At 38.1% G+C, this 27,118-nt stretch overlaps 1 protein-coding gene across 1 annotated transcript in view; it reads right to left on the bottom strand.

Annotated features, from left to right (window-relative positions):
• Nucleotides 1-27,118, bottom strand: part of WDR49 (WD repeat domain 49) — a 210,049-nt gene that overhangs the window by 16,512 nt on the left and 166,419 nt on the right. The window contains exons 16-17 of the mRNA XM_049867101.1: nt 24,264-24,367; nt 21,966-22,112 (exon numbers count right to left, since the gene is read on the bottom strand). Of these exons, the coding sequence (XP_049723058.1) occupies nt 21,966-22,112; nt 24,264-24,367 (251 nt within the window). The remainder of the gene's footprint in view (nt 1-21,965; nt 22,113-24,263; nt 24,368-27,118) is intronic.

Here is a 27,118-nt window from a genome sequence, read left to right as displayed (position 1 = left end):
TCCAGGAATTGACAAAAGATCAATTGAGATGTTTCAACAAACAGATGCAGCACTGGAGGTGCTCACTCGTTTATGCCAGGAAATATGGAAGGCAGCTTCCTGGCCAACTGACTGGAAGAGATCCACATTTATGCCTATTCCCAAGAAAAGTGATGCAACCGAATGTGGAAACTATAGAACAATATCATTAATATCACACACAAGCAAAATTTTGTTGAAGATCATTCAAAACTGGCTGCAGCAGCATATTGACAGGGAACTGCCAGAAATTCAGGCTGGTTTAAGAAGAGGACGTGGAACCAGGGATATCATTGCTGATGTCAGGTGGATCCTGGCTGAAAGCAGAGAATACCAGAAGGATGTTTACCTGTGTTGTATTGACTATGCAAAGCCATTTGACTGTGTGGGTCATAACAAACTATGGATAACATTGTGAAGAATGGGAATTCCAGAACACTTAATTGTGCTTATGAGGAACCTTTACATAGATCAAGAGGCAGTTGTTCGGACAGCAGAAGGGGATACTGATTGGTTTAAAGTCAGGAAAGGTGTGCGTCAGGGTTGTATTCTTTCACCCGAAACCTATTTAATCTATATGCTGAAAAAATAATCTGAGAAGCTGGACTATATGAAGAAGAAGGGGGCATCAAGATTGGAAGAAGACTCGTTAACAACCTGTGTTATGCAGATGACAGAACCTTGCTTGTTGAAAGTGAAGAGGACTTGAAGTACTTACTGATGAAGATCAAAGACCACAGCCTTCAGTATGGACTGCATCTCAACATAAAGAAAACAAAAATCCTCACAACTGGACCAAGGAGCAACATCATGATAAATGGAGAAAAGATTGAAGTTGTCAAGGATTTCATTTTACTTGGGTCCACAATCAACAGCCATGGAAGCAGCAGTCAAGAAATCAAAAGAGGCATTTTGTTGGGCAAATCTGCTGCAAAGGACCTCTTCAAAGTGTTGAAGAGCAAATATGTCACCCTGAAGACTAAGGTGCACCTGGCCCAAGCCATGGTATTTTCAATTGCATCATATGCATGTGAAAGCTGGACAATGAGTAAGGAAGACCCAAGAAGAGTTGACACCTTTGAATTGTGGTGTTGGTGAAGAATATTGAATATACCACCAAAAGAGTGAACAAATCTGTCTTGAAAGAAGTACAACCAGAATGCTCCTTAGAAGCAAGGATGTTGAGACTGCACCTTACATACTTTGGAGATGTTGTCAGGAGGGATCAGTCTCTGGAGAAGGACATCATGCTTGGCAGAGTACAGGGTCAGCAGAAAAGAGGAGACTCTCAACGAGGTGGATTGACACAGTGGCTGCAACAATGAGCTCAAGCATAACAACAATTGTAAGGATGGCTCAGGACAGGGCAGTGTTTCGTTTTGTTGCGCATAGGGTCGCTATGAGTTGGAACCGACTTGACGGCACCTAACAACAACAACAACAACACATAAATTCCTGGTCTAAAGAAAGGAATAAAACAATACTTGGTTTTAGTGTAGACGTCTCATAATAAAACCTAAAATAATCTCAGCAGACCCTGGAATTTCATTTAGATATATGCACACTTTGGCATTGTTGCATGTAACCATATCTGCCACAACAGGTTGATAGAGTTTTATTTCCCTTGGTGTGTTAACAGTGCTATCATCTAATATTTTACATTTAAATAAGTCCCTACAGCAAGTTTGAGCTAACCTTGAAACGCAGACAGCACGGAGACATAAATTTTAAATAGTAAATGGCGGGCTAGATGCAAATAACTTTTACTCCCACCTCCAAAAAAAAAAATTTATTAAAACATCAAAAAAAAAGAAATACTTTGCAACAATAAAGAACACCGATGAATCCATAAAACATCTTGCAATGTGGATGAATCTGGAGGGCATTATGCTGAGTGAAATAAGTCAGTCACAGAAGGAAAAATATTGTATGAGACCACTACTATAAGAACTCAAGAAAAGGTTTACACACAGAAAAAAAAGTATTCTTTGAGGGTAGGGAGGAAGAAAGAGGGAAAATCACTAATTAGGTAGTAGACAAGTGTCAACTTCAGTGAAGGAAAAGAGCAACACAAAATGTAGGGGAAGTCAGCATAACTGGACCAAAGCAAAAGTATAGAAGTTTCCTAAACAATCCAAACACTTTGAGGGACTGAGTAGCTGGGACTAGGGCCTATGGATCACAGTCTCTGGGGACAAGTAGGTCAATTGGCATAACATACTTCATGAGATGTTCTACACCTCACTTTGGTGAGTAGTTTCTGGGGTCTTAAAAGTTTGCGAGCAGCCATCTATTGGTCCCATCCCATCCGGAACAACGGAGAATGAATAAAACCAAAGACACAAGGAAAATATTAGTCCAAAGGACTAAAGAACCATATGAACCAGAGACTTGACCAGCATAAGACCAGAAGAACTAGATTGTGCCTGGCTACCAGCAAGGATCACTCTGATAGGAATCACAACAGAGAGTTCCAGACAGAGCAAGAGAAAAATGTAGAACACAGTACAAGTTCATGAAAAAAAGGCCACATTTTCTGGTCTGACACAGACTGGAGGAACCCCCAAAACTACGGCCCCTGAACACTCTGCTAACCCAGAACTGAAACAATTTTGAAGCTCACTTTTCACACATAGACAGGCCTAAAAAACAAAAAATAACACACGTGAGGAACGTACTTCTTAGTTCAATCAAATGTATGAGAACAAATGGGCAACTCCTGTCCAAAAGCAAGATGAGGAGGCAGGAAGGGACAGGAACTGGATGAATGGACACAGGGAAGCCAGGAAAGGGGAGCATGCCATCATATTGTGGGGATTGCAACCAATGTCACAAAACAAAATGTGTATAAATTTTTGGATGAGAAATTGAGCTGTAAACTTTCACTTAAAGCACAACTTAAAAAAAAAAAACTGACAAGTCACCACAGTACAAGCAAATTTAGCAAAATAAATGCACAAAGAAAGATCGTAATGTTGCATAACATTGTGTGGTGGAAGAGGGGAAGGGGACTGAGGAAACACACTGATTTTGTCATCACTCATAGCATGCATCTAAAAGTTACTGTCCTAAAGAAATAAAGGACTAGGGGAATAATAGGAACCTATGATTAAAATCGGAGAACCTGGTTGGCATAAATGGTTTGTGCTGAACAACTAACTGCAACGTTGTGGTTCGAACTCACACAGAGGCACCTCAGAAGATAGACTTAGCACTCTGTTCCCAAAAGGATACAGCCTTGAAAACTCTAAGGGGCAGTTCTACTCTGTAACACATGGTGTTACCATGAATCAGAATCAACTCGATGACAACTGCTTTGGGGTTTTTTGGTTTGGTTATGATTACAACATACCCTCCCAAACAAAAAACTAGAGGGAAAAAAAAAACAGAGCACATGGTGAAAACTTGAAAAAAATATGTAAACAGAAAAGTAGCATAAAGTAGCATGCTATAAAACCAAATATATCTAAAATATTGTTAAATTTAAATATGCTCAAATTTTCTCATCTAAAAAATGAGTTTTTAATTGGATCGAAAGAGCCAGCACACATCTAAAATAAAATAATTCATAAAATTTGAAATAAAATGGTGGGAAATGTATACTAGGCAAATGAAAACCAAAAGAAAGGCCACAATCTAAAATCATAAATGCATATAGAAACTCTGACAGGATACAGTAAAACTAGCAGGAGTGGTTACCAGACATGGGTGAGAGTGGGGACTTAGGCAGATGCGGGATATAGGAGAGAGGGAAACCTCTTAGAGAATAACTTTGATATGTTCTACCTTTTGAATCCTGTGAATGTATTCTGTATTTTTGCAATAAGACCAAAATGAATAAACCTGGAATCAGCTCTATAACCAAAGCTACAAACAAAAAACAACACTTCCCATTTGCCTAATACCAGCAGTAGTTCTGTACATTAGCAGTTGGTCCTATTCCATATGACTACAGATTAGAACTTCAGAATCATGAGGAAATCAAAATGCCTCAGCACTCTCCCAATAATAGACGGTAGAAGCCAGAATGTTACTTTTGAAACAAATTGTTTTATTGAGATTTGTTTCTAAACTAGATGAGGAATTTTCATCATGACTGACTGAGTTTCAAGACAATTAAACCAATAACTAAATGATAGGCTCCGATAAGAGCTTGAGAAAGATCTTGTTTGGATAGTTCATTTTATTGATTTAAAAAACAAGTGATAAAAAGTTCATATGCAGGGGTGGCACCTGTTTCCTGGACCCGAAGCTTAAAATTTTGGGAGCTCTCTTTTAAAAAAAGAATATAAAATTACAAATATAAAATTAGTTATAAAGGTGACTATTTTATCAAATGTGAAAATAAATCTCAATAAATTATCAGAGCCTTGGGGAGCTGATCCTTTTCTTCTGAGATTCTTTTTAGGAAATGTACCCAAAATGCTTACGTGTGTTTGCAACTTGGCTTCCCTACCTCACCTAGAATATTCTACACTTCCCACTTCTAATACTCACAGGAGCCCTTGTAGATGAGGGGCCATAAAATTTAATCTTCTTTGGCTTCATTGTTAATCTCACTTATGTGGCAAAAATAATGTCATTAACCTAACACCTTCTAAATAAAAAATGGTAATCAATTTCTCTAACTAGGCATAGTAACAAAATCTCCAAGTCAATGGCATAGTGTTTTTATATGATGATGTGAGTGAGCCTGCAGTTGATTATGAAACATGAAAGGAATCATTAACCATTTATTAAACTTTCAAAGATTATTAGAGAATGTCTTTAACCTTGCTGTGATGACTTTTTGGTGTCATAGATTGAATTGTGTCCCCCTAAAATATCTGTCAATTTGGCTAGGCCATGATTCCCAGTATTGTGTAACTGTCCACCATTTTGCCATCTGATGGATTTTCCTTTGTGTTGTAAATTCTACCTCTTCGATGTTCTTGAGGTGGAAGTAGAGGCAGTTACGTTAATGAGGCAGGACTCAATCTACAAGATTAGGTTGTGTCTTAAGTCAATCTCTGTGGAGATACAAAAGAGAAAAGCAAGCAGAGAGACATAGGAATGTCATACCATTAAGAAACAAGAGCCAGGAAAGCTGAGATCGATGTTGATGCATTCCATTTCATTTTTGACAACTTCTGATTTTCCTAGATACATACTTCATACATTTAACGGTCCTATAATTAATGGATGTTTACAGTCGTTTCTTCTCACTTTTTCTTGAGCCACATCAGCAAATGACTCCATCCATGTTATTAAGGTTAACTCTACTTTCAGGAGTCAGCTTTTTCTCAGTTGTGTTTTGAGCACCTTCCAATCTTGAAGGGCTCATTTTCTGGCACTATATATATATTTTTTTTTATATTAGACAATGTTCTGCTGTTACTCATGAGGTTTTCACTGGCCAATTTTTTTTTTTTTTTCCAGAAGTAGACCACCAGGTCCTTCTTCCTAGTCTGTCTTAATCTGGAAGCTCTGCTGAAACTTGTCCACCATGGGCGACGCTGCTGGTATTTGAAATACCGATGGCATAGTTTCCAGCATCACAGCAGCACACAAGCCAACACAGTAAGACAAACTGACAGACAAATAAGTGGTGGTTTAATAATTAGAAGGCCTTCAAATCAGGGCTGAGGCTTCTCTGAGGGAAGAAATTCCATTTATGGACACCAACTTCTACCTGTGCCTGTGGAATTCCACCTGCTTGAGCTCCTCCCTGACAGCCTGTGGACCCTTGCAATACATATTTTAATATATGCTCCTGCTGGTCCTTTTTGCGTGGTCCAACCCTGACTCATATACTTGCTATGAAGTATACTCTTCACCAGAGAAAAATTGCAAAGGTAAGTGTTATTAGGACAACAAAACTGGTTTGATGAAATTTCTGGGGTCTGGGCGAGAGCCTGTGAGACATTCCTTGTAAAAAAAAAAAAAAAGTATGTTTATTTAAATATCCAGCTTTTCTTGAAGCATCTTCAAGTACCCACAAAAGTGCTACCTGAGGAATTTCTAAATTCTTGCCTTCCAGGCCCCATAACAAACTTAGAATCTTGGATAGCTGTTCTCCCAGAAGGGTTAGTAACGGCCATTTTAAATGGACTCATGAGTCACATCCATTCTTGAAACCCACCAAGTACTTCCTTCACACTTAGAAAAAAGCCAAATTCCTTGCCAAGGCTACATGACCCCATGTGATCTCACCCCTGGCCCCTGCAACCTCATCTCTTAACAGTTTCCTCACTCACTTCAGTAACACTGACCTTCTTTCTGTCCCTGGAACATCTCAACCTTGTTCCCACCTCAGTGACCTTACACTTCTGTTCCCTTTCTTTGGAACATTCTGTCCCAAAATCTTTTGGGGGCTCCATCCTTCTTTTTGGGGGGATTCAGCTCAAATGTCATAGAGACCTTTGTGGGTTCTCTCCCTAGTCATGCCCCATCACATTATCTTGATTTATTTTCTTCAAAGTTCTTGTTAATATCACTGTCTAGACTTATCTTGTTCTTTTATTTACTTATTTATTGTCTCCCTAGGTAATAAATTCACTGAGAGCAAAGATCTTGTCTGCCTTTGTTCATCATATATCCCTAGCACTTAAAATGGTGTCTGGTACATAGAAAGCACTCAAAGAATATGCTCATTGAATGAACAAACAAATGCATGAAGGAACCTCCACGTATGCCAAGGGACACATTGATCCCTCCTGCCTTGTAATTACTGCATTCCAGAGACCTAAGGGCTCTATAATGGTGATGTTGTTTGTCACCATTGAGTGGATTCTGACTCATAGTGATCCTATGTGACAACGTAGAACTGTCCCATAGGGTTTTCTTGGTTGTAATATTTATGGAAGTAGATCGCCAAGTCTTTCCTGCACAGAGCCAATGGGTGGGGTCAAACCACCAACCTTTCAGTTAGCAGCTGAGTGCTTAACTGTTTGTGCCACTAGGGCTACCTACAATGATAGAAAGGTATTTTTTCCATGTCATATATCCATCATACCCCTTATCACAAGCCCAACTTAGCTCTTAAAAAGCAATACCTAGTGTTATTGGTAACCATTTACATTCATTATTTGCTGCCTGGGAAACGTGACATTTAAACATCACTTTATGGGTGGCTGCCAGACAGGTATGCTGTAATGATAATTAAAAAGGTGTTTTAAAAGTGATGAAAGTGGTGGTCATGAAGCTATCCAAAGCACATTCACTAAAATAAAAAGATTCCATGATTTTAATACAGCAGAGTTGGTTAATATTTTTTCTTCTGATCCTTCCTTTGCACCCTGATTGGCAACTAACAGTATCAGATGAACAATAGCAGCAAACCTCACTAAGGCATCCTGGCAAGAAAGGAATTGGCATTGTAAACACAGCACTGTAATGACCAGCTGTGGTTAGCCCGTGATTGGACGGTGTTCCGAAAACCTTCCCTCTCGTTCTCATCCTCCCTTGTGTTCTGAATACTCTGAACAAGTGCTTATCAAACCTTAAGGTGCATAAGAATCATCTAACGATCTTGTTAAAATGCAGATTCTGAGTGAGTAGGTGTGGGGTGAGGGGCAGGGGTGGTTAAATGGTAAAATTTTCACCTTGCATGCAGGGGACCCCTCTTCAAGTCCCAACCAATGCACCTCATGTGCAACCAGCACCCATCTATTACTGGAGGCTTGCATGTTGCTGTGATGCTGAACAGGTTTCAGTGAGGCTTCCAGACTACGATGGACTGAGAAGAAAGGGCTGGCAATCTACTTTTGATGAAAACTCTGTGAATTATAATAGTCTGAGACTCAACTGACCATGGGGATGGTGAAGGACCAAGCAGCATTTTGTTCCATTGTGCATGGGGTCACCACGAGTTGGGGACCAACTCCACTGCAGCTAATAACAACAGGTGTGGGGTAGGCCTGAAATGGTGCATTTCTAACAAGCTCCTAGGTGATGCCCACACTAGTATCTACTGACCCACATTTTGATGTCAACGTTCTAATTCCTAGATCTGGAATCCAGATCAGTATTGCCAACCTGTCATTCAATTTCAGCTACCAATCAGCTAGTAGTCTGATGACAAAGGCAACAGGTTGGTGACAGTGAATAGTAAAGACTGAGCAAAATACTTTAATAGTCTCATATGACTCTTAAAAGGTCCCTGGGTGGTGCATGCAGTTTGCGCTCAGCTACTATCGGAAAGGTTGGCAGTCCTAACCCACACAGTGGCACCACAGAAGAAGGGTATGGCCACCTGCTTCCATAAAGATCATAGCCAAGAAAACCAGATTCCAGGAAAGAAAACTCTATGGAGCACAGTTCTACTCTGTAAAACATGAGGTCCCTATGAGTCAAAATCAACTCCATGGCAACAGGTTTGTTTTATTTTATTTTATTTATGACTCTTAAATGGTGGTATTTTGGACCTGTTGAACTTTTCTAAAAAATGTATTTCACATATTAATGACTTCTGTTTTGTAGATGCCACCTTTTGGGGGTGTATGTGTATGTATGTGTAACTTTCAGGGTCATTTGGTGCTACCATGTAAACAAAGGTATAAAAGAATAGGAAGGATTTCTACTTCTAAAATGTCTCTAAGTTTTGTGCTCATTATGAATCTTCAGCTATCTAAAATCTTTTCGGGTGAACCAGGTGTAGCATCTCTCATTTTCCATAAAATATTTATGAACTTTTTTTTCTGTTTTATAATTATTCTTCTAAGAATTTTTACATAATATCAATGATCCTTTTTTTTTTTTTTTGTACTGGTACATAGATTTCAGGCTATATTCTAAATCAAAGATAAACTAAACTAGGCTTTACTAAAATCTTACATATATATTTTACACATACATTTTAAGAGCTACAGAGAGAAGTTTTGTGTTTTAATGGAAAACCATACCTTATCTTTAGCACACCCTCCAAGATTGTCAGATTCTGGCTAAGTTCATTGTTTATGAGCTATTTTGCCCCTCTTTGTAAATTGCAGGTTACTGATGGGTAGTCAAACTCTGTCTTGTCTGGTAGTGTTTTAATTGATTTCTTTCTCCTCTGTGGAAAAACAGTTCTAGTACTTATCTGTAAATTGTACTGGAACCTGTTATCTTGCACAAATTGTCAGCCTTTATCAAATTTTCAATTCTTCTAGTTTCCTACAATATCTAGTTACAACATTCAAAATTCCTTTTCCAGTTTTTCTCCCTTCTGCCTCCTCCCACCATCACTGAGAACTAAAGCTTGACTGCTGAGATCCCTAACCAGGTTCTCGGTTGCCTTGGAGCTGTTTCTTTCTCCCAGAATCCTAAAACACTTGCCTTTAACACCTGTCAACATATGGTACAACTGGTTTTGAAATACCAGTAAGAATCTCGAGACACCCAGGAGGTTTACGATTTCCTCTAGGTTGTAGGGCAATGAATGATATTCATCTTGAACAAAATGGGGTCGGGGGGCTGACAATGGTGAATTTTACTTGAGTCTTGCACTCTTGGAAAGCAGAGGTGGTTAAGAAATCCCCCAGCCTCCTATGTTCTGGGAACGGCTAATCACGAGGGCTCATTCCACTCTTTCATCCTTTCTCAGGAATCTCCGAAGACTTGGGATGGCTCCCTTGTTTACCTGCTTCTATGAAAGTTCAGACCCCTTTCCTTTTCTTTGAAATGTTCTTCTTTAATGAATATTCTCCCTATGTAACAGTCTGAATAAAATAACCTTTTTAGTTGTCCAGTGCATTTGCCTTTGACTGAGAAAGAAACAACAACAAACAATTCTCAGGACGTATCACCAATGTTGTATACAGGGCCACTATGAGTTGGAACATACTTTATAGCACCTAACAACAATAGCAAAAACAGCCACTAATGCAGCATTTTCTCTACACTGGAAGTTTTAAAGATTTTACAGATACAATGTGAATGAGCTCTGGGAAATTTTATTGGCAAACCTGACCCAGAGCCAGTTCTAAGTAGTTTTCAGGTTTTTGAATGAGGCATATCAAAGAGGGGTTTTGAGCTGTTTGAGAACCCATTGGGAACAGCTTGGAAGCCAAAGGGAGAGTGTGAAAGATGTTTCAAGTTGAAAGAGAAGACAAAAAGACATTAAAAACCCAGTAAAAGGTAAGACTAAAAAGTCACTTGGGGATTATGAACTGTTTGAAAACTGTCCTAAGTTCCAAAGTGATGGTTTAGAACATTGAAAGGAAACCTTGCAAAATGCCTCTCATCTTATAATTGCCAAATAACCTTTTGTGTACTGTAATTACAGAGACTCAGGAATGCACTTAAAATGCTGTGCAAAGACTTAAGGTATTCTCTGTAACGTTGCTAGAATGGGAAATATATTAGTAATTGCGATTTTTTTAAACTGTTTTTTTACAATACAGATTTTTAAATTTAGTAGCATAGTCCTGAAAAGGAGATGAATAGCTAAAAATGAAAGTGATAAACAATAGGCCAATTATTGTAAAAAGCTGGTGTTATCAGTAAGTACAAGAATAGGCTGCTTTGGAAATGTGATTTGAAAATGATTTGAACAGGGGAGGGCTCATCTAGAAATATTAATGACATGGACACCAAAGTCAGTCTTCCAGTTCTCAGCTACACTCTAATCCAGTGACCCAGTGCCGTCGGGTCGATTCTGACTCATAGCAACAGCTACACTCCACCTCTTCCTTATTAGCTACATGACCCAGGTAAGTTATTTAAACTCTCTATGCCAGAGTGCTTCTTAGAAGTGAGGATGTCAAAACTTTGTCTCATGTACTTTGGACATGTTATCAGGAGGGACCAGTTCCTGGAGAAGGACATTAGAGGGTCAGGAAAAAGAGGATGACCCTCAGTGAGATGAACTGATACAATGGGTGCAATGATGGGCTCAAACACAGCAATAATTGATAATGGCACAGGACCCAGCAGCATTTAGTTTTGCTGTTGTTCATAGGGTCGCTGTTGGTTAGAACTGACTTGATGGAACCTAACAACAACATGCCACAGATTCTTCATATAGAAAATAGGGCTAATAATAATTCCTATCTAAAAAAAATTTTTTTTTTATCTAATAGAACTGCTCAGTTGAATAATAACAAAATACTATGAATTAATAAAATGTGTTGAACTTTTACTAGGTGGCAGTCACTGTGTTCAGTGCTTCACATGTATTACCTCACTTAATATTCACAGCAACCATATGAGGATAGAAACTAATATAAAGCCTATTTTCAGTTAAAGAAAACAAGGCACAGGGACTTTAATTGACTGTCACATAGCTAGCATTTGGTACAGTTTTGACTTCATAGCTTTATTCCTTTGAGTCTTCTAAGCTTTATTCCCTTTATGAATGACAATTTCCTCAGAAGAAAACCATTACCACCTTAAAGCTTAATAGGGATGATGTTATTCTAAAAGGTGAAAAAATAATACAAATTCATTAGAAGTAAGGAAATTTCACTTACAGGCAGGAAAAAAGAAAAGGGTAAAATATGCCAGTCTTCACATAGAAATAGAAGGGAAATTCCTCAACATAATAAAGGATATTTATACAAAGCCAATAGCCAACATCATCCTGAACAGAAAGAGTATGAACACATTCCCCTTGAGAACGGAAACAGGCAAGGATGCCGTTTATCACCACTCTTATTCAACATTGTGCTAGAGGCCCTAGCCAGAGCAATTAGGCTGGAAAAAGAAATAAAAGGCATCCAAATTGGTAAGGAAGTAGTAAAAGTATCTCTATTTGCAGATGATACGATCCTATACACAGAAAGTCCTAAAAAATCTGCAAGAAAACTACTGGAACTAATAGAAGAGTTCGGCAATGTATCAGGATACAAAATAAACATACAAAAAACAGTGGGATTCCTCTACACTAACAAAGACAACATCAAAGAGGAAATCACCAAATCAATACCATTTAAAATAGCTCCCAAGAAGATAAAATACTTAGGAATAAATCTAACTGGGGATGGAAAAGGCCTATACAAAGAAAACTACAAAACACTACTGGAAGAAACAAAAAAGAGACCTACGTAAGTGGAAAAACATACCTTGCTCATGGATAGGAAGACTCTGTGTTGTGAAAATGTCAATTCTACCCAAAGTGATCTATAGATACAATGCAATCCTGATCCAAATTCCAATGGCATTTTTAATGAGATGGAGAAACAAATCATCAACTTCATATGGAAAGGGAAGAGACCCTGGATAAGTAAAGCATTACTGAAAAAGAAGAACAAAGTGGGAGGCCTCACACTAGCTGATTTTAGAACCTAGTATATCACCATAATAGTCAAAAAAGACTGGTACTGGTAAAACAACAGATACATAGACCAATGGAACAGAATTGAGAATCCAGACATAAGTTCATCCACCCATCAGCAGCTCATATTTGAAAAAAACCCAAAGTCCATTAATTGGGAAAAAGACAGTCTCTTTAACAAATGGTATTGTCATAACTGAATATCCATCTGCAAAAAAATGAAACAAGACCCATACCTCACACCATCCACAAAAACTAACTCAAAATGGATCAAAGACCTAAATATAAAATCTAAAATAATAAAGATCATGGGAAAAAAAAATAGGGACAATGCTAGGAGCCCTCTTACCTGGCATAAACAAAACACAAAACATTACTAACAATGCACAAACACCAGAAAAGAAATTAGATAACTGGGAGCTCCTAAAAATCAAACATTTAGGCTCATCCAAAGATTTCACCGAAAGAGTAAAAAGATGACATACAGACTGGGAATAAAAAAAAAAAAAAATTGGCTACAACAAATCCAATCAGCGTCTAATCTCTAAAATCTAAACAGTACTACAAAACCTCAACAACGAAAAGACAAATAACCCAATCAAAAAATGGGCAAAGGATATGAACAGGCACTTTACCAAAGAAGACATTCAGGTGGCTAACAGATACATGAGGAAATGCTCATGATCGTTAGCCATTAGAGAAATGCAAATCAAAACTACAATGAGATACCATCTCACCCAAACGAGGCTAGAATTAACCCCAAAAACACAAAATAATAAATGTGGGAGAGGTTGTGGAGAGACTGGAACACTTACACACTGCTGGTGGGAATGTAAAATGGTACAACCACTTTGGAAATCGATTTGTAGCTTCCTTAAAAAGCTAGAAATAGAACTACTATATGATCCAGCAATCCTACTCCTTGGAATACAGAGCCCTCACACAATTAGATATATGCACACCCATGTTCATCGCAGCACTGTTCACAGAAGCAAAAAGATGGAAACAATCTAGGTGTCCGTGAACAGATGAATGGGTAAACAAATTATGCTATATTCACACAATTGAACACTATGCAATGATAAAGAACAATAATGAATCTATGAAACATGGATGAATCTGGAAAGCGTTATGCTGAGTGAAATTAGTCAGTCACAAAGGGACAAATATTGTATGAGACCACTATTATAAGAACTCAAGAAAAGGTTTAAACACAGAAGAAAACATTATTTGATAGTTACAAGGGTGGGGAGAGAAAAACAGGGGTATTCACTAACTAGATAGTAACCCAGTGCCCAGTGCCACTAGTTAGTAGACAAGAGTTATTTTAGGTGAAGGGAAGGACAACACACAATACGGGAAGTCAGCACAACTGGACTAAACCAAAAGCTAAGAAGTTTCCTGAATACAACCAAACATTTTGAGGGACAGAGTAGCAGGGCTGGGGGTCTGGGAATCATGGTTTCAGGGCACACCTAGGTCAACTGGGATAACAAAGCTTATTAAGAAAATGCTCTGCATCCACTTTGATGAGTGATGTTTGGAGTCTTAAAAGCTAGCAAGCAGCCATGTAAGATGCATCAGTTTGTCCCAACCTCCCTGGAGCAAAGGAGAACAAAGAACACCAAAGACATAAGGAAAATATAAGCCCAAAAGACAGAAAGGGCCACATCAACCAGAGGTTCCATCAGCCTGAGACCAGAAGAACTAGATGGTGCCCAGCTACCACCAATGACTGCCCTGACAGGGAACACAACAGAGTCCCTGAAGGAACAGGAGAAAAGTGGGGTGCAGAACTCAAATTCTAGTAAAGACCAGACTTGATGGTCTGACTGAGACTGGAGGGACCCCAGAGGACATGGCCCCTGGAATCTCTGTTAGCCCAGAACTAAAAACATTTGTGAAGCCAACTCTTCAGACAAAGAGTAGACTGGACTATAAGACATGAAATGATACTGCTGAAGATTGTGCTTCTTGGCTCAAGTAGATAAAAAAAAAAAAAAAAAAAAATGGGACTAAATGGGCAGCTCTTGCCAGGAGGCGAGATGAGAAGGCAGAAGGGGACAGAAGCTGGTTGAATGGACATGGGAAATACAGGGTAGAGAGGAGGAGTTTGCTGTCATATTGTAGGGAGAGCAACTAGAGTCACATAACAATGTGAGTATAATTTTTTATATGAGAAACTGACTTGAATTATAAACTTTCATTTAAAAAGCACACACACAAAAAGAAAAAAATATATATGCCACTCATCAATTTGTTGCCTCCCAACTCCAAATCTACTCGTCATTGTCTGCTCTGTGATAATGGATTAAAAAAACATTGTCTTTAAGTCGATTTTGACTCACAGTGACCCGATAGGACAGGGTAGAACTGCCCCATAGGGTTTCCAAGGAACGGTTGGTGGATTCAGACTGCTGACCTTTTGGTTAGCAGCCAAGCTCTTAACCACTGGACCACCAGGGCTCTGAAAATGGGTTGGGGTCCTGTAAATATTTCTTTTTTAGCTTGTTTTTGAGATTGGTCACTAGAAGGCACTGGACAGACATTGGAGGAAAATGGGTTTCTTTTCCTTTTCCAGTGTGCTCTTCTCACCAGGCTCCTGGAGTGCAACTTCTCCAGCACTAGGCTCCTATAGATAGCATGGCTTCTCCAGTACCAAGTTCCTGAAGCATAAGTGGGTTCTCCGGCCCCGGAGTCCTACAATGCAGCTGTGGCTTCTCCAGAGCCCAGCAGCTTCCCCTGTTAGGGTGCCCCCCTGTGAGAAACTGCATCCGGCATGGTTTTTCCTAATACCCCAGAAGGCAAGAAGTGGGACACCAGCATGACTCCTCCCTGTGAACAGTTTTGCAGTGAGTTCCAAGGTGCAACACTTCTCTGTGGATAGCTTCCCCTGGCACCCTGGAGGACAGACTTCCAGCAAGTTCTACTGGAGCTTCATCTCTGCAATTTTGCTATCTAGTGAGACACAGATAAGCCCTCTCCAACAAAGTCTCAGCCCTAGGCTGAGTGAGTCTCTTCCTTGGATACTATCTAAGGCCTAGAGGTAGTAGATGTGCCTTGTATCTGGTATTCCTATATTATTTAGAGTTCTCTTTACTTCCTACTAGCCAATTTTCTACAATGCTCATATATTACGTCTAAAATCAGAGGAAAAAATGAACTAAAAAATACAATTAATTAAAAAATAACCCATCTTGACACTAGCTATTCTTTAGTTACCACTCTTTCTCTTTCATTCCTACTATAGCCCGTTTCTTGGAAAAATGTTGGTTTCTCAAAGTAGGTGTCCTACAGGCACCTCCTTCTCATCATATCCTAAAATCTGATCTTATTTCCTAACTCTAAACTACCTACTTCCCTTGTATCTTTTTTCTCAATGATAGTTCCCTTCTTTGACATAGCTATCTATGCTAGAAACGTGATAGTCATCCATGTCTCCACCTCTAACCAAGGTACAAAATTCCGTAAAATTCTACCTCCTTAACATTTCCCAAATTAGTTACTTCCTTTCTAAGATTTCCTTGCCTTCAAAACAATAATAGTTAGAATGTAATGAATGTTTACTGTGTGCTTGTTATTGTGCTATAACTAACCCACGCAACTTGAAGAGGCAGGTATCATTACTTCCATTTTACAGATGAGAAAACTGAGAATTAGGAGGTTAGGTAATTTATCTATATATAAACAATTAAAAAAAAAACAAAAAACATTTGCTGTCAAGATGATTCCAACCCAGAGCGATCCCATCTGTGTCAGAGTAGAGCTATGCTGCATAGGATTTTCAATGGCTGCAATCTTTCAGAAGCAAATTTTCAGGCCTTTCTTCCAAGGCACCTTTGGGTGGATTCAAACCACCAACTTTTCAATTAGTTGTTGTCTTCAGGTGCCTTTGAGTCGATTCCAACTCATAGCGGCCCTATGTACAATGGGCAAAACACTGCCCAGTCCTGCGTCACTCTCACAATCGTTATTATGCTTGAACCTATTGTTGCAGCCACCGTGTCAATCCTTTTTGCTGAGGGTCTTCCTGTCCTTCTCCAGGGACTGTTCACTCCTAATAACATGCCCCAAGTATGGAAGACTTAGTCTTGCCATCCTTGCTTCTAAGGAGCATTCTGGCTGTACTTCTTCCAAGATAGATTTGTTCATTCTTTTGGCAGTCCATGTCCATGATATATTCAATATTCTTCACCAACACCTTAATTCTGAGGCTTCTTCTTTCTTCTTTATTCATTACCCTGCTTTCGCATGCATATAAGGTGATTGAAAATACTGTTGCCACGACTTAGTCTTCCAGGTACATCTTCACTTTTTAACACTTTTAAGAGGTATTTTGCAGCAGATTTGCCCATTGCAATGCACTTGATTTCTTGACTGCTGTTTCCATGGGCATTGACTGTGGATCCCAGTAAAATGAAATCCTTGACAACTCTGATCTTTTCTCCATTTATCGTGATGTTACTTATCCCTCCAGTTGTGAGGGTTTTTGTTTTCTTTATATTGAAAGTTGTAGTCTTTGATCTTCTTCAGTAAGTGCTTTAAGTCCTCTTCACTTTCAGTAAGCAAGGTTATGTCATGTGCATAATGGAGGTTCTTAATGAGTCTTCCTCCAATCTTTGTGCCACATTCTCTTTATATAGTTCAGCTTCTTGGATTATTTGCCCAGCATACAGATTGAATAAGTATGGTGAAATGATACAACCCAGACACACACCTTTCCTGAACTTGAACCACACAGTATCCCCTTGCTCTGTTTGAATGACTGCTTCTTGATCTACATACAGGTTCCTCATGAGCACAATTAAGTGTTCTGGAATTCTCATTCTTCACAGTATTACCCATGATTTGTTATGATCCACGCAGTTAAATGCCTTTGCATAGTCAGTAAACACAGGTAAACATCTTTCAGTGAGTAGCCAACCACTTAACCATTAGTGCTACTGAAAGACTTCTTAAACACAACTAGAAGAAGCCAAAGTTAGGAATCAGAAGCAACTGGGCAATTGCAAACACCAAGTTCATACTATTACATATAATATGCTGCCTTCAATCTAGCTTCATTACAATGTGTCCACCACACAGTTTCCAGAAATCTTTCTAAAAAACAAATCTGGTCATGACACTTCCTGATTTTAAACATTTCAATAGGAATTATGTTTGTGGGTAGGATTTAATAAATAGTAGTTCAGCATTTGTATTACAACAGATAGAGGGAAAAAAAGCAGATATGTCAAAAAAAAAAGATCAAATTAACTAAAATTCCAGGGAAAGTAGAGCCCTTCTAGATGAGCTGATACTGACAAATATTCCCTCTGGGGATTTAATATGTCTTGGTTTTGCTGAAAAAGTGGCTTATCATAAAACCAGTAACCCAGTGCCATCGAGTCAATTCCGACTCATAGTGACCCTATAGGACAGAGTAGAATTGCCCCATAGAGTTTCCAAGGAGCACCTGGTGGATTCGAACTGCTGACCCTTTGGTTAGCAGCCGTAGCACTTAACCACTATGCCACGCTTATCATAGGTAGACATATTCTTCTAGGGGAAAGCAATATCAGTAGAGCTTTTGATGGCTATATGGGTTGTTGTGATGTATCAGAATTTAGAAAAGTTCCAGTGAATATTTGCTGAATGCTGGGGTGACATAAAAGACTGTAGGCTGGACTGAAAATGCAGGATAAAGTTTCCTGCAGTCTTGCAGTGCCTAGGAGACAATATCCCACTAAATGTAGAGGGCTATAACAAACAGATACTTGAAGTCAGAAGCAGACTTATTCTCACTAAAGTTGCATCCCAGCACTGACACTGATAAGTTCCTAATTGGATCAAGATGATCAGCCCCTCACCCTGTCTGCGAAACTAAAGAAAGTATGAACTGTCTATGGAAGAAAATATTAATTTTAGTGTCCGTAAATATTTTGTACACAATTTCTGTCATAAAATTAAAAAAAAAAATTTTGCAAAGAAGCAGCAAAATGTGACCAATAACAAAGAGGAAAATATAGACATTAGAAGAAGACTCAAGGGTAATCTAGATATTAGTATTAGCAAACCAAGACTTTAAAACTACTATTATAAATATGTTAAATAAGACAGAGAGAAAAGCTGGATAAAATGGATAAAAATATGGGGAATTTCAACTGATAATTAGAATCTATATAAAATAGATTCAAATGGTATTCTAGAATTGAAAAAAAATAAAAATTTGAAATTAGAAGCTCATTAGATGGGTTTAAGAGCAAACCAATAGAATACAGGATCAGCGAACTGGAAGACAAGTCAATATAAAATATACAAACTGAAATTCGGGGGTGGGGGAGAAATGAGAGAAAAGCCTAAGAAACATTCATGACATCATCAACTGTCTAACATATGTATAATTGGAATCCCAGAAGGAGAGGAAACAGGAAAAAAATATTTGAAAATATGTTATTGTTTTTGGGTGCCATCGAGTCAATTCCAACTGACAGTGACCCTATATGACAGAGTAGAAACGCCCCATAGGGCTTTCTTGTTTGTAGTCTTTACAGACGCAGATTGTCAGGTCTTTGAAGAAGGATGCATTCAAGAGTTCCTCTGAACCTCAAACAGTATAAATACACAGAAAATCATACTTAGACCCATCATAGTAAAACTGCTAAAAACCAAAGATAAAAACAAAAATCTTAAAGCAGCCATAAAAAAGATATTACACTCAAAAAAGTATCAATAATATTACAGAATAAATTTCAATTGGGATTTTAGAAGTAAAGAAATAAGGGGACATTATGTATTTTTTTAAAAGTGCTGCAAGAAAAAAATACTGCCATCTAGAGTCTTGTTCCCAGTGGAAATATCCTTCTAAATCAAAATTAAATAACTATTTTTTAGACATATAAGAGCTGAGAAAATTGTTTGCCAGCAACCACACATTATAAGAAATACTGCAAGAAGTTTTTCTTACTTAAGGAAAATGGTCCCAGATGGAAGCCTAGTATCAAAGAAGGAATAAAGAACCTAGGAAAGAGTATTGTAATCTCTAATCATTAAAACAATAATACAAAGAGATATAAAAACTGAAGAACTAATAGAGGAGATAAAATGGAATGATTCAGATTAGTTGGTTAAAGTGTTTCAATGGCTCCACATTTCTGATAAAAATAAACACCAAGCCTTTTGGCATAGGACACAAGGCACTTCATGATCTGACCCCCATCTACCTATTTAGCCTTACTTCTCATCATGTTCTCTCTAGAACTCAGCCATTTGAAACTACTTATAGTTCCCATGTTATTCATACAACCTTACATTTACATATGCTGCTCCTTTGTCAGAAATATTATTCCCCTCTTTTCTTACCTTGATAATATCAATTTGACTTTAAATATACAGCTCAGGTTCAATCTAGTTTCCCTGAAAAACAAACTCTGAATCTCCATATGCTCCCACAATATCCAAGGCTTTTCTCCATCATAGCCCTTCTTGTAAAATACAATTGTTTCCTTATTTGCTGATTTCCCCAACTAGACTTCAAGATCTTTGAAGGCTGAGCTTCTGCGTGTTCTCTCTATGTCTTTGGCATACACCACAGGGGCAGCGCAGAGAAGATATTCAACAGCTACCTTAGGAAAGGCTGAATATATAAATGAGCAAACATTATTTCAGTATTTGCTAGTCAAAGACTCTATAATATCGTACAGAGTATGTTACAATCTCCTTCCATCCTCCAGACTTTTATTTCCAAATGGCACACCAGTACCTCAAACTCAAAACATTACAAACCCAAGTCATTACATTCTACCTCCACTAATGTGTGTCTAACTCAGTTAACATCTCACCATCTGAAGTCACCCATTGCAGCCAACTCAGAATCACTTTGACTTCTGCCCCTTCTTCATCAGCTGTGCATTTCCACACATTCTCCCCTCAACCTTGACTGCCTTTTGCCCTCCCTCATCCTTTGAACTCCCACTCATCTTTTAAGTCTCAGCTCGGATGTGACCTTCATTCTGCAAATTCTTTCCTAAACCCCAGCCAAGATTAATCTGACTTCTTCCTTGGTACTTTCACAGAAACTCGTCTGTGGTGTCATATGTCATAGAATCTGTTATCACCAATGATTTGCATCTATCTTTCTCACACATTAATGAGACTTCTAATAGAAGGAAATATTTTCACCAGCAGAAGAGGCAGGTTAGTGAAATATAAAGAAAGGGCAAAATATGAAAAAATTTCACAGGAGCCGGGGCTCTCATGGCTGAAGGGAGTCGTTAGCTGCTCTCACTGTTTACCTGTCTCTCTCCCACTCCCTTATTCTCCAGCTTCTACATACTCCCTGACACCTATTTAACTTACCTCAATTCTGACTTCTTGCTGTCTTGGTTTCCTCCTGTGTGCATGTCCTACGTCTAAATTATCTTTACAACTCTGCCTTGGCTCTCTGGTTGTTTGCTATCTACCCCCTGCCCTCAGATTCTCCTCTGTCTGAGACTCACAAGGACAAAATAGCTATCCTTCATACTCATTCTTGGAGATGAATCATCCTGGTGAAAAACAATATGATGATAGACTGAAAGCCTGATCTGATGCTTTAAGGGCTATTTAGAGCCCTAAAGTTTATGACTTCACATTGTTAAAAGATATGACCCTTAAAAGATAATACATTTAGAAAATAAGAACCTCTGAGGAAAGGTAAAGCAAGCTGATAATAATCAGACTGGAAATTATCAGGATGAAGCATGACAGCTGTACCTTGCTTATAAGTGGAACTCCAAAAAAAAAAGGCATCGACCAGCTGTTCTCCCACTCCATAGGGGACCTGGCAAAGAGAAGGCTTAAACCTCTGCCAGTATGGACATAAGGAAACACCTCCCTACTGCAAAGGGTTTTTGTTTCTCAAGGATGAGGCGGAACTGCCTTCTCAGAGGATTTGAAAAGATTAGAAACGATAGATCTCAGATGGCTCAAGTGTAGTTCTGATCTTTTGGATATTACAAGTTGAAAACTTGAACTTTTCATTAATTATTTGAAATGAGTTTCCCTGCAGCGTCCATATGCTTTCTGCAGGCTTCACTGAGAAGCAGGTTGTGCTGCCTAGTGCTCCCATAGGGCTCCTCTTTACAGGTTGGATTTTTGTCCAGAAATTATTCTCCAAATTCTCAGAAACTCAGAATTCTTTAACAGTCTGAAAAACAAATCATCCCTTTTGCAATCTTCTTTCCAAATCTTCAGAGATAATTCATTCATATTGTCTAAATTAAGCTTTCTTGTCCTATCATCATATTAGCCTAGCAACGCAGCCGGAAGCCTCCAAGACAATGCACTTTGAGTAGCCTCTATTTATAGTGTTTCACATGAAAAGAACAAAACCAGATTGTCAGAGATTCTGTGCTAAAGAGGTCTTTTGATGTTTCTTTCTCTGATATCACTTTTGAAAATTAAGGTTATTGGGGAGGAGGGGTTCTCATCCATGGCTGATTCATGATATACGTTCATGGCCTTCTGACTTTAGAAAATAAAAATATTCCCTTCATGTATTCCAGCCTGTTGGCTGTCCTTTCTGAAAGCACAGATCAGCAGCTGAGCTATAAATCTTACCAGCCATGCCACACTTCAGTTCACTGCACCCTACAAGGCAAGCATGTGTTACTGTCATGTTATTCTACTTGATTTTTTAAACTGGTTGAGTTTCATGGGGAGAGATAATGAAGATACATGATGGCTGAAATCTTACTTTCAGAAAGTGGTGGAAGCTCTGGAATTTTGGGATATTCCTCTTGTGGCTCTTCCAGAAAGTACTTCTCAGGGTCTAGAAGAAAAGTAGGCTTACTCACTTCCGGCAGCTCTTTCAGGGCTCCAATGCTCAATGACCTAAATGAGCCTTTACAACAACAGGTTTTAGGTGAAGATGGGAGAAAAGTACAATACCATTAATTCCTCAGAAGAAAGTAGCACATTTCCAAGCAAAGCTAGCTTTTTAAAATGTAATCTTCCTGTTACTCAGCTGGCACAGCTGCAATGATCAGCAAACCCTATAAACACAGCTGTTCACGATAAACCCATGGTCTTTTTTATTCAAAGAAACCAAAAAGAACTCAAAGCTTCCCAATCATTTATTTTTTATATGGTATTCTTTTGCTATTTTCACTCAAACGTGAGTATGCTGCAGTTTTGGAAAGTTCCAGTTTCTCTTTTATCTGCAAAACAAATTGTAGCCTTTGTGAAATGGAATCTTTTTTTTTTTTAGATGTTTAACAAAGCACCTAAATTTTTGAATTTTCAGGTACTTTTTAATTTTGCTAAAATGTAAACCAGAGATGTGTTATCATTGCATTTATTATGCACACAATGGGATGATGGGAAGCTATTTTAATTATGTCTTTAAAAGCAAAGTCTTGGAAAACATGAAAATGTTTTCTTTTTGCTTCACATGATAAGTGCATAGTGGAATAGAAATTTATGAAAGCTTAATTCAAGGTGTGATTTTGTGTTAGTTTGATTGTTAGCTCTGTGAAAGTAGGTGCTATGTTTTTGTCATCCCAAAGGCCTCACTACCTAGGAAAAGGAAATTAATATACATTCAGCATCTGCTAAGGAATAGTCACATGTTAGGTCAGCAGTGGAAATCCTGGTGGCATAGTGGTTAAGTGTTACAGCTGCTAACCAAAGGGTCGGCAGTTCAAATCCACCAGGCGCTCCTTGGAAACTCTATGGGGCAGTTCTACTCTGTCCTATAGGGTCGTATGAGTCGGAATCAACTCGACAGCACTGAGTTTGGTTTTGTTTTTTTTGGATGTCAGTGGTGGCACAGTGGTTAAGAGCTTGGCTCCAAACCAAAAGGTCAGCAGTTCAAATCCACCAGCTGCTCCTTGGAAACCCTATGGGGCAGTTCTACTCTGTCCTATACAGTCACTATGAGTCAGCATTGACTCAACAGCAACGGATTTGCTTTTTGGTTTTTGGTCTGTCAGTGGTTCTCAGGCTTTAGGTTTCAGAATTACTTGGAAGGCTTGTTAAAACCTGGGTTCTGATTTAGTAGGGTGAGGTGGGGTCCCATCATTTACATGTCTAACAAGCTCCAGGTGATGCTGATGCTGCTAGGACAGGGGCCACAGTTTGAAAACTAATGTGCTATGTCAGTCAAAGAAGAAATCTTCACAATCTGTAAGCTATCATTATGCCCACCTGACAGATGAAGAAACTAAGGCTCAGGATGCTTTAGTAAATTGCCAGAGTTTACATAGCTGGTAAATGGCAGAATATGGCCTTAAACACAAGTATGCTTTACTCCAAAGGTTGTGCTCCAAGGTAAGCAATAGTAATAATAACAATAATGTTATAAGAAAATTGTATGGGATTTCTACAATATGCCAGGCATTGTTCAAAGTACTTTACATACAATATCTCATTTAAGCCTGACAAAAACCCTATTGAATGTTAGCAAATAATTCCACACCTTTTGACAACCAAGTTTCATCAGAAATTCTAAAATCAACATATCTGCCATATGGGAGTGCTGCTTCTCCAGAGACATAAGTTGAAAAAAGATTTGTAGTAAGTGAAATACTCTCATTATATGATGGAGCTTCTAGAATGATTTTCACCTACATTTCTAAATAATATGATTCAATATGATAACAATTCCCTTGTTTCAATTACTTTTTTCACAATTCTTTTCAGGTCAGACAAAAACTAGATTAAGACATTGTAGCTTTGGGCTTTCTGAAGGCAAAACATAGTTTTATTTCATCTTCATATCTTAAGTACTTAGGTGAAAGAATTAACATTCTGCTGCCAACTGTGTTTTCAGAAGTACAGTAGGTGCTTTACATGCTTTATGATTTAGATCTTATACTTCTGCCCTGGCAGCCAGAACCTCACTTTACTCCTTTGTAAAATGGAGATCATGTGACCTTGCCTTTAGGTTTAAAGAATAGGATCATTCCTGGCAGATAAAATAGTTCTTTGTCTTAATCACACTAATTTATATAATAATAAAAAAAATATATATATATCAGTAATGATTACTTACTGGATGTTTTTTGTAGAACATCATAAAGTTTATGTGTTTTTTTCCTGTGGGTATTTCTTCCTTTATATTTCATACCTAAATTTATATCTTCTGATGCTCTGCCACTGGAAAAAAATAATGCATGATGGAGTAAAATATCAACCACAAAGGATGACAGGCACTTTCTGGCTATGAGTATATATCTTACTTTGACAAAAAAATTTCTATTCCTGTGGACATAAGTAGTGACATTTTTTACACTAATCAAGACATACCTTTGAATGAAATGCTCGCTAGCCAGATCAATAAAAAAGGATGAGACCCAGAGAGGCTAAAAGAGCCAGAGAGGCCAAGAGCCTGGTTTAGCATAATCCCTGTCCCCATAACAACTGGAAGGCCAGAGAACAATCTATACAGAAGAAAACTTCACAGAAACGTATATGCACTATTCTTTCCTTGTGTATAAATTATGTGGGTTAGGAAATAACCCACAAGTAGCATCAGTGTTATGTGTCAAAACCTATTTATACAAAATTAGTCTTAGGTCTTCATTTATGGTATCCAACATGCAAACAATTTCAGTTTTTTTTTTTAAGCTTATGATGTAATTCTATAAGAAAAATTTAGATTAGCTTGAATCCACAGAAAATGTTTTTTGTCAATAAAACATGGGGAGTAAAATCATTAAAAAAAAAAAAAAAAAAAGAAATCATTAGCTGTATTTAATTCCAGGAACCAGAAAATGGTCTTAAATTCATTCAACATTCACTGTCACAGATTTTATCCTTAACAGCTGCAAATTGTGTTGCCAAAAATCATTATTAGTCTCTTGGCTATACCAGACAAGAAAACCACCCCAATCTTCAGTAAAATCATGGCATGCCATGGGGATCTTGATCTTGGCCTACCCTCCCACTTCTGCCTCCTTTTTTTGCACCCCCTAACTCTTCATTGTTTCCAGTCCTCCAACCCCTTATTTTTATCCAACTTCTGCTAAGTACTTAGTAGCTAGCTGTAGGACCTGCAGATGTTTCTTAAACTGTAGGCCTCAGTTTCCTCCTCAACAAAATGGGATTTTTGTTGTGGTTTTAAAAGAGGTAACATGGATGAAAGTTCAGTGAAGTGCCTAATAAACAACAGTATTCAATCAATGTTAACTTTTCACTTCCTTCTTCTCCACTCTATTTTAACTGAACCTAAAATATCGATAGAGAAAGAATACAAAATATCAGTGCAAGTGAATTTATCTATGCATCTCTCTTATTTTGTTTTATTTATCTATTCATTTTTTATATTTAAATAAACTTTTTAAAATTTTAGAATAGTTTTAGATTTACAGAAAAGTTGTAAAGAGAGTACACCAAGTTCTCATATACCCTTCACATAGGTTTCCTTATTACTGACAACTTACTTCATCATTTGTAATAACTAAAAAATGAATATTGTTACAATATTGGCATATTACTATTAACTAAACTCCATATTTTATTTGAATTTCACTAGTTTTTTTGTTTTTGTTTTTTTTTTTCCCTAATGTCCTTTTTCTGTACCAGAAGCCCATCCAGGATACTACGTTACATTTAGTTGTCATGTCTCCTCAGCCTCCTCTGGTCTGTGAAAATTTCTTAGGCTTTCCTTGTTTCTCAAGGCTAAAACCTTGACAGTTTTAAGGAATAAGGTATTTTGTGGAGAGTTTTACAATTTGGTTTGTCTGATATTTTTCTTATGGTTAAATTAGGGTTATGGGTTGTTGGGAGGGAGACAACAAACGTAAAGTACCATTTGCATCTCATCCTATCAAGGTTACATCACATGCTATCAACCATTTTTAGTGCTGATGATGTTAACTTTGATCACCAGGCTGGGGTATGTTTGCCAACTTCTCCTTTTTAAGGTTAACTTTTCCCCTCCTGTCCATACTCTACTCTGGAAGCAAGTTAACAATTACAGCCAACACTTAAGGAGACTGAGGAGGAGTTAACCTCCACCTCCTTGAGAGGGATTATATTTACATAAATTATTTGGAATTATAGATTCTTTTTTTTTTTTGAAAGCTTTGCCATCCAAAAGATTTAGGGCAGGTGTACAGTTTTCTCCCCATATTATGCTGGAATGGCCCCCTCACAATATACCTTCTTCTTTGTATAAGAACATATTATTTAGTCACTCAGGCTTTGGAAACAAGAATGATGGGGTCCTTAGAAAGTCGTTTTAAGAAAGTGAGGGAGTCTGTAACCATAATATATTGGTGGTGGGCACTCAAAGTGTGGAGTTGCAGATTTTGGTGTAAGAAAACCATTTTTTCCCCCCTCAAAAAAGTATTGTTGATATAAACTTGGGTGCAAAAGATTGAGGGAGGCCTAGAAGTAGGGAATTTCTTCTTTTCACTGGTAACACCAAATCCTGATTTTTCCTGAAAGACCCTGAATTCTGCCTCATTGGGCCCTATTTTGAGGATACTCTTCCCTACTTTTGGACCATTTGCTTTCTGGCTGTCTCACCAAACTGTATTTAAATCAAGTATCTTTTGTATAAGACAAAGATTTGACTCATTCCCACCGAAGAATTTTAGTCATGTAGGGAGAGAAGCAAGGAGACGATAAAAGGACAACTTCTGAGAACCACAATAAATTGTGCCACTAAGATGGCTGCCTAGGAAATGTGGCTCCAAGGTTGGTGACACTCCAAGACAAACAGCAGCTCTACACACACTAGGCTTGTCAATTGACCTCACATCCAAAAGCCATCTTATTGCTTCCTTTATACAGATGCCTCTCACTTGGGAGACTGGCAATATGAAAAATAGAGGGAACTGGAAAAAGGCAGAAGTTCCTGGGAAAAGTGATTAAAAAAAAACATCAAACCTACTGCCATCT

This window comes from Elephas maximus, chromosome 23 (genome assembly GCF_024166365.1).
Source record: "Elephas maximus indicus isolate mEleMax1 chromosome 23, mEleMax1 primary haplotype, whole genome shotgun sequence".
Taxonomy (NCBI): Eukaryota; Metazoa; Chordata; class Mammalia; order Proboscidea; family Elephantidae; genus Elephas; species Elephas maximus.
The sequence above is the reverse complement of the archived record's forward strand: the minus strand, read 5'-3'. Positions and strand labels throughout refer to the sequence as shown.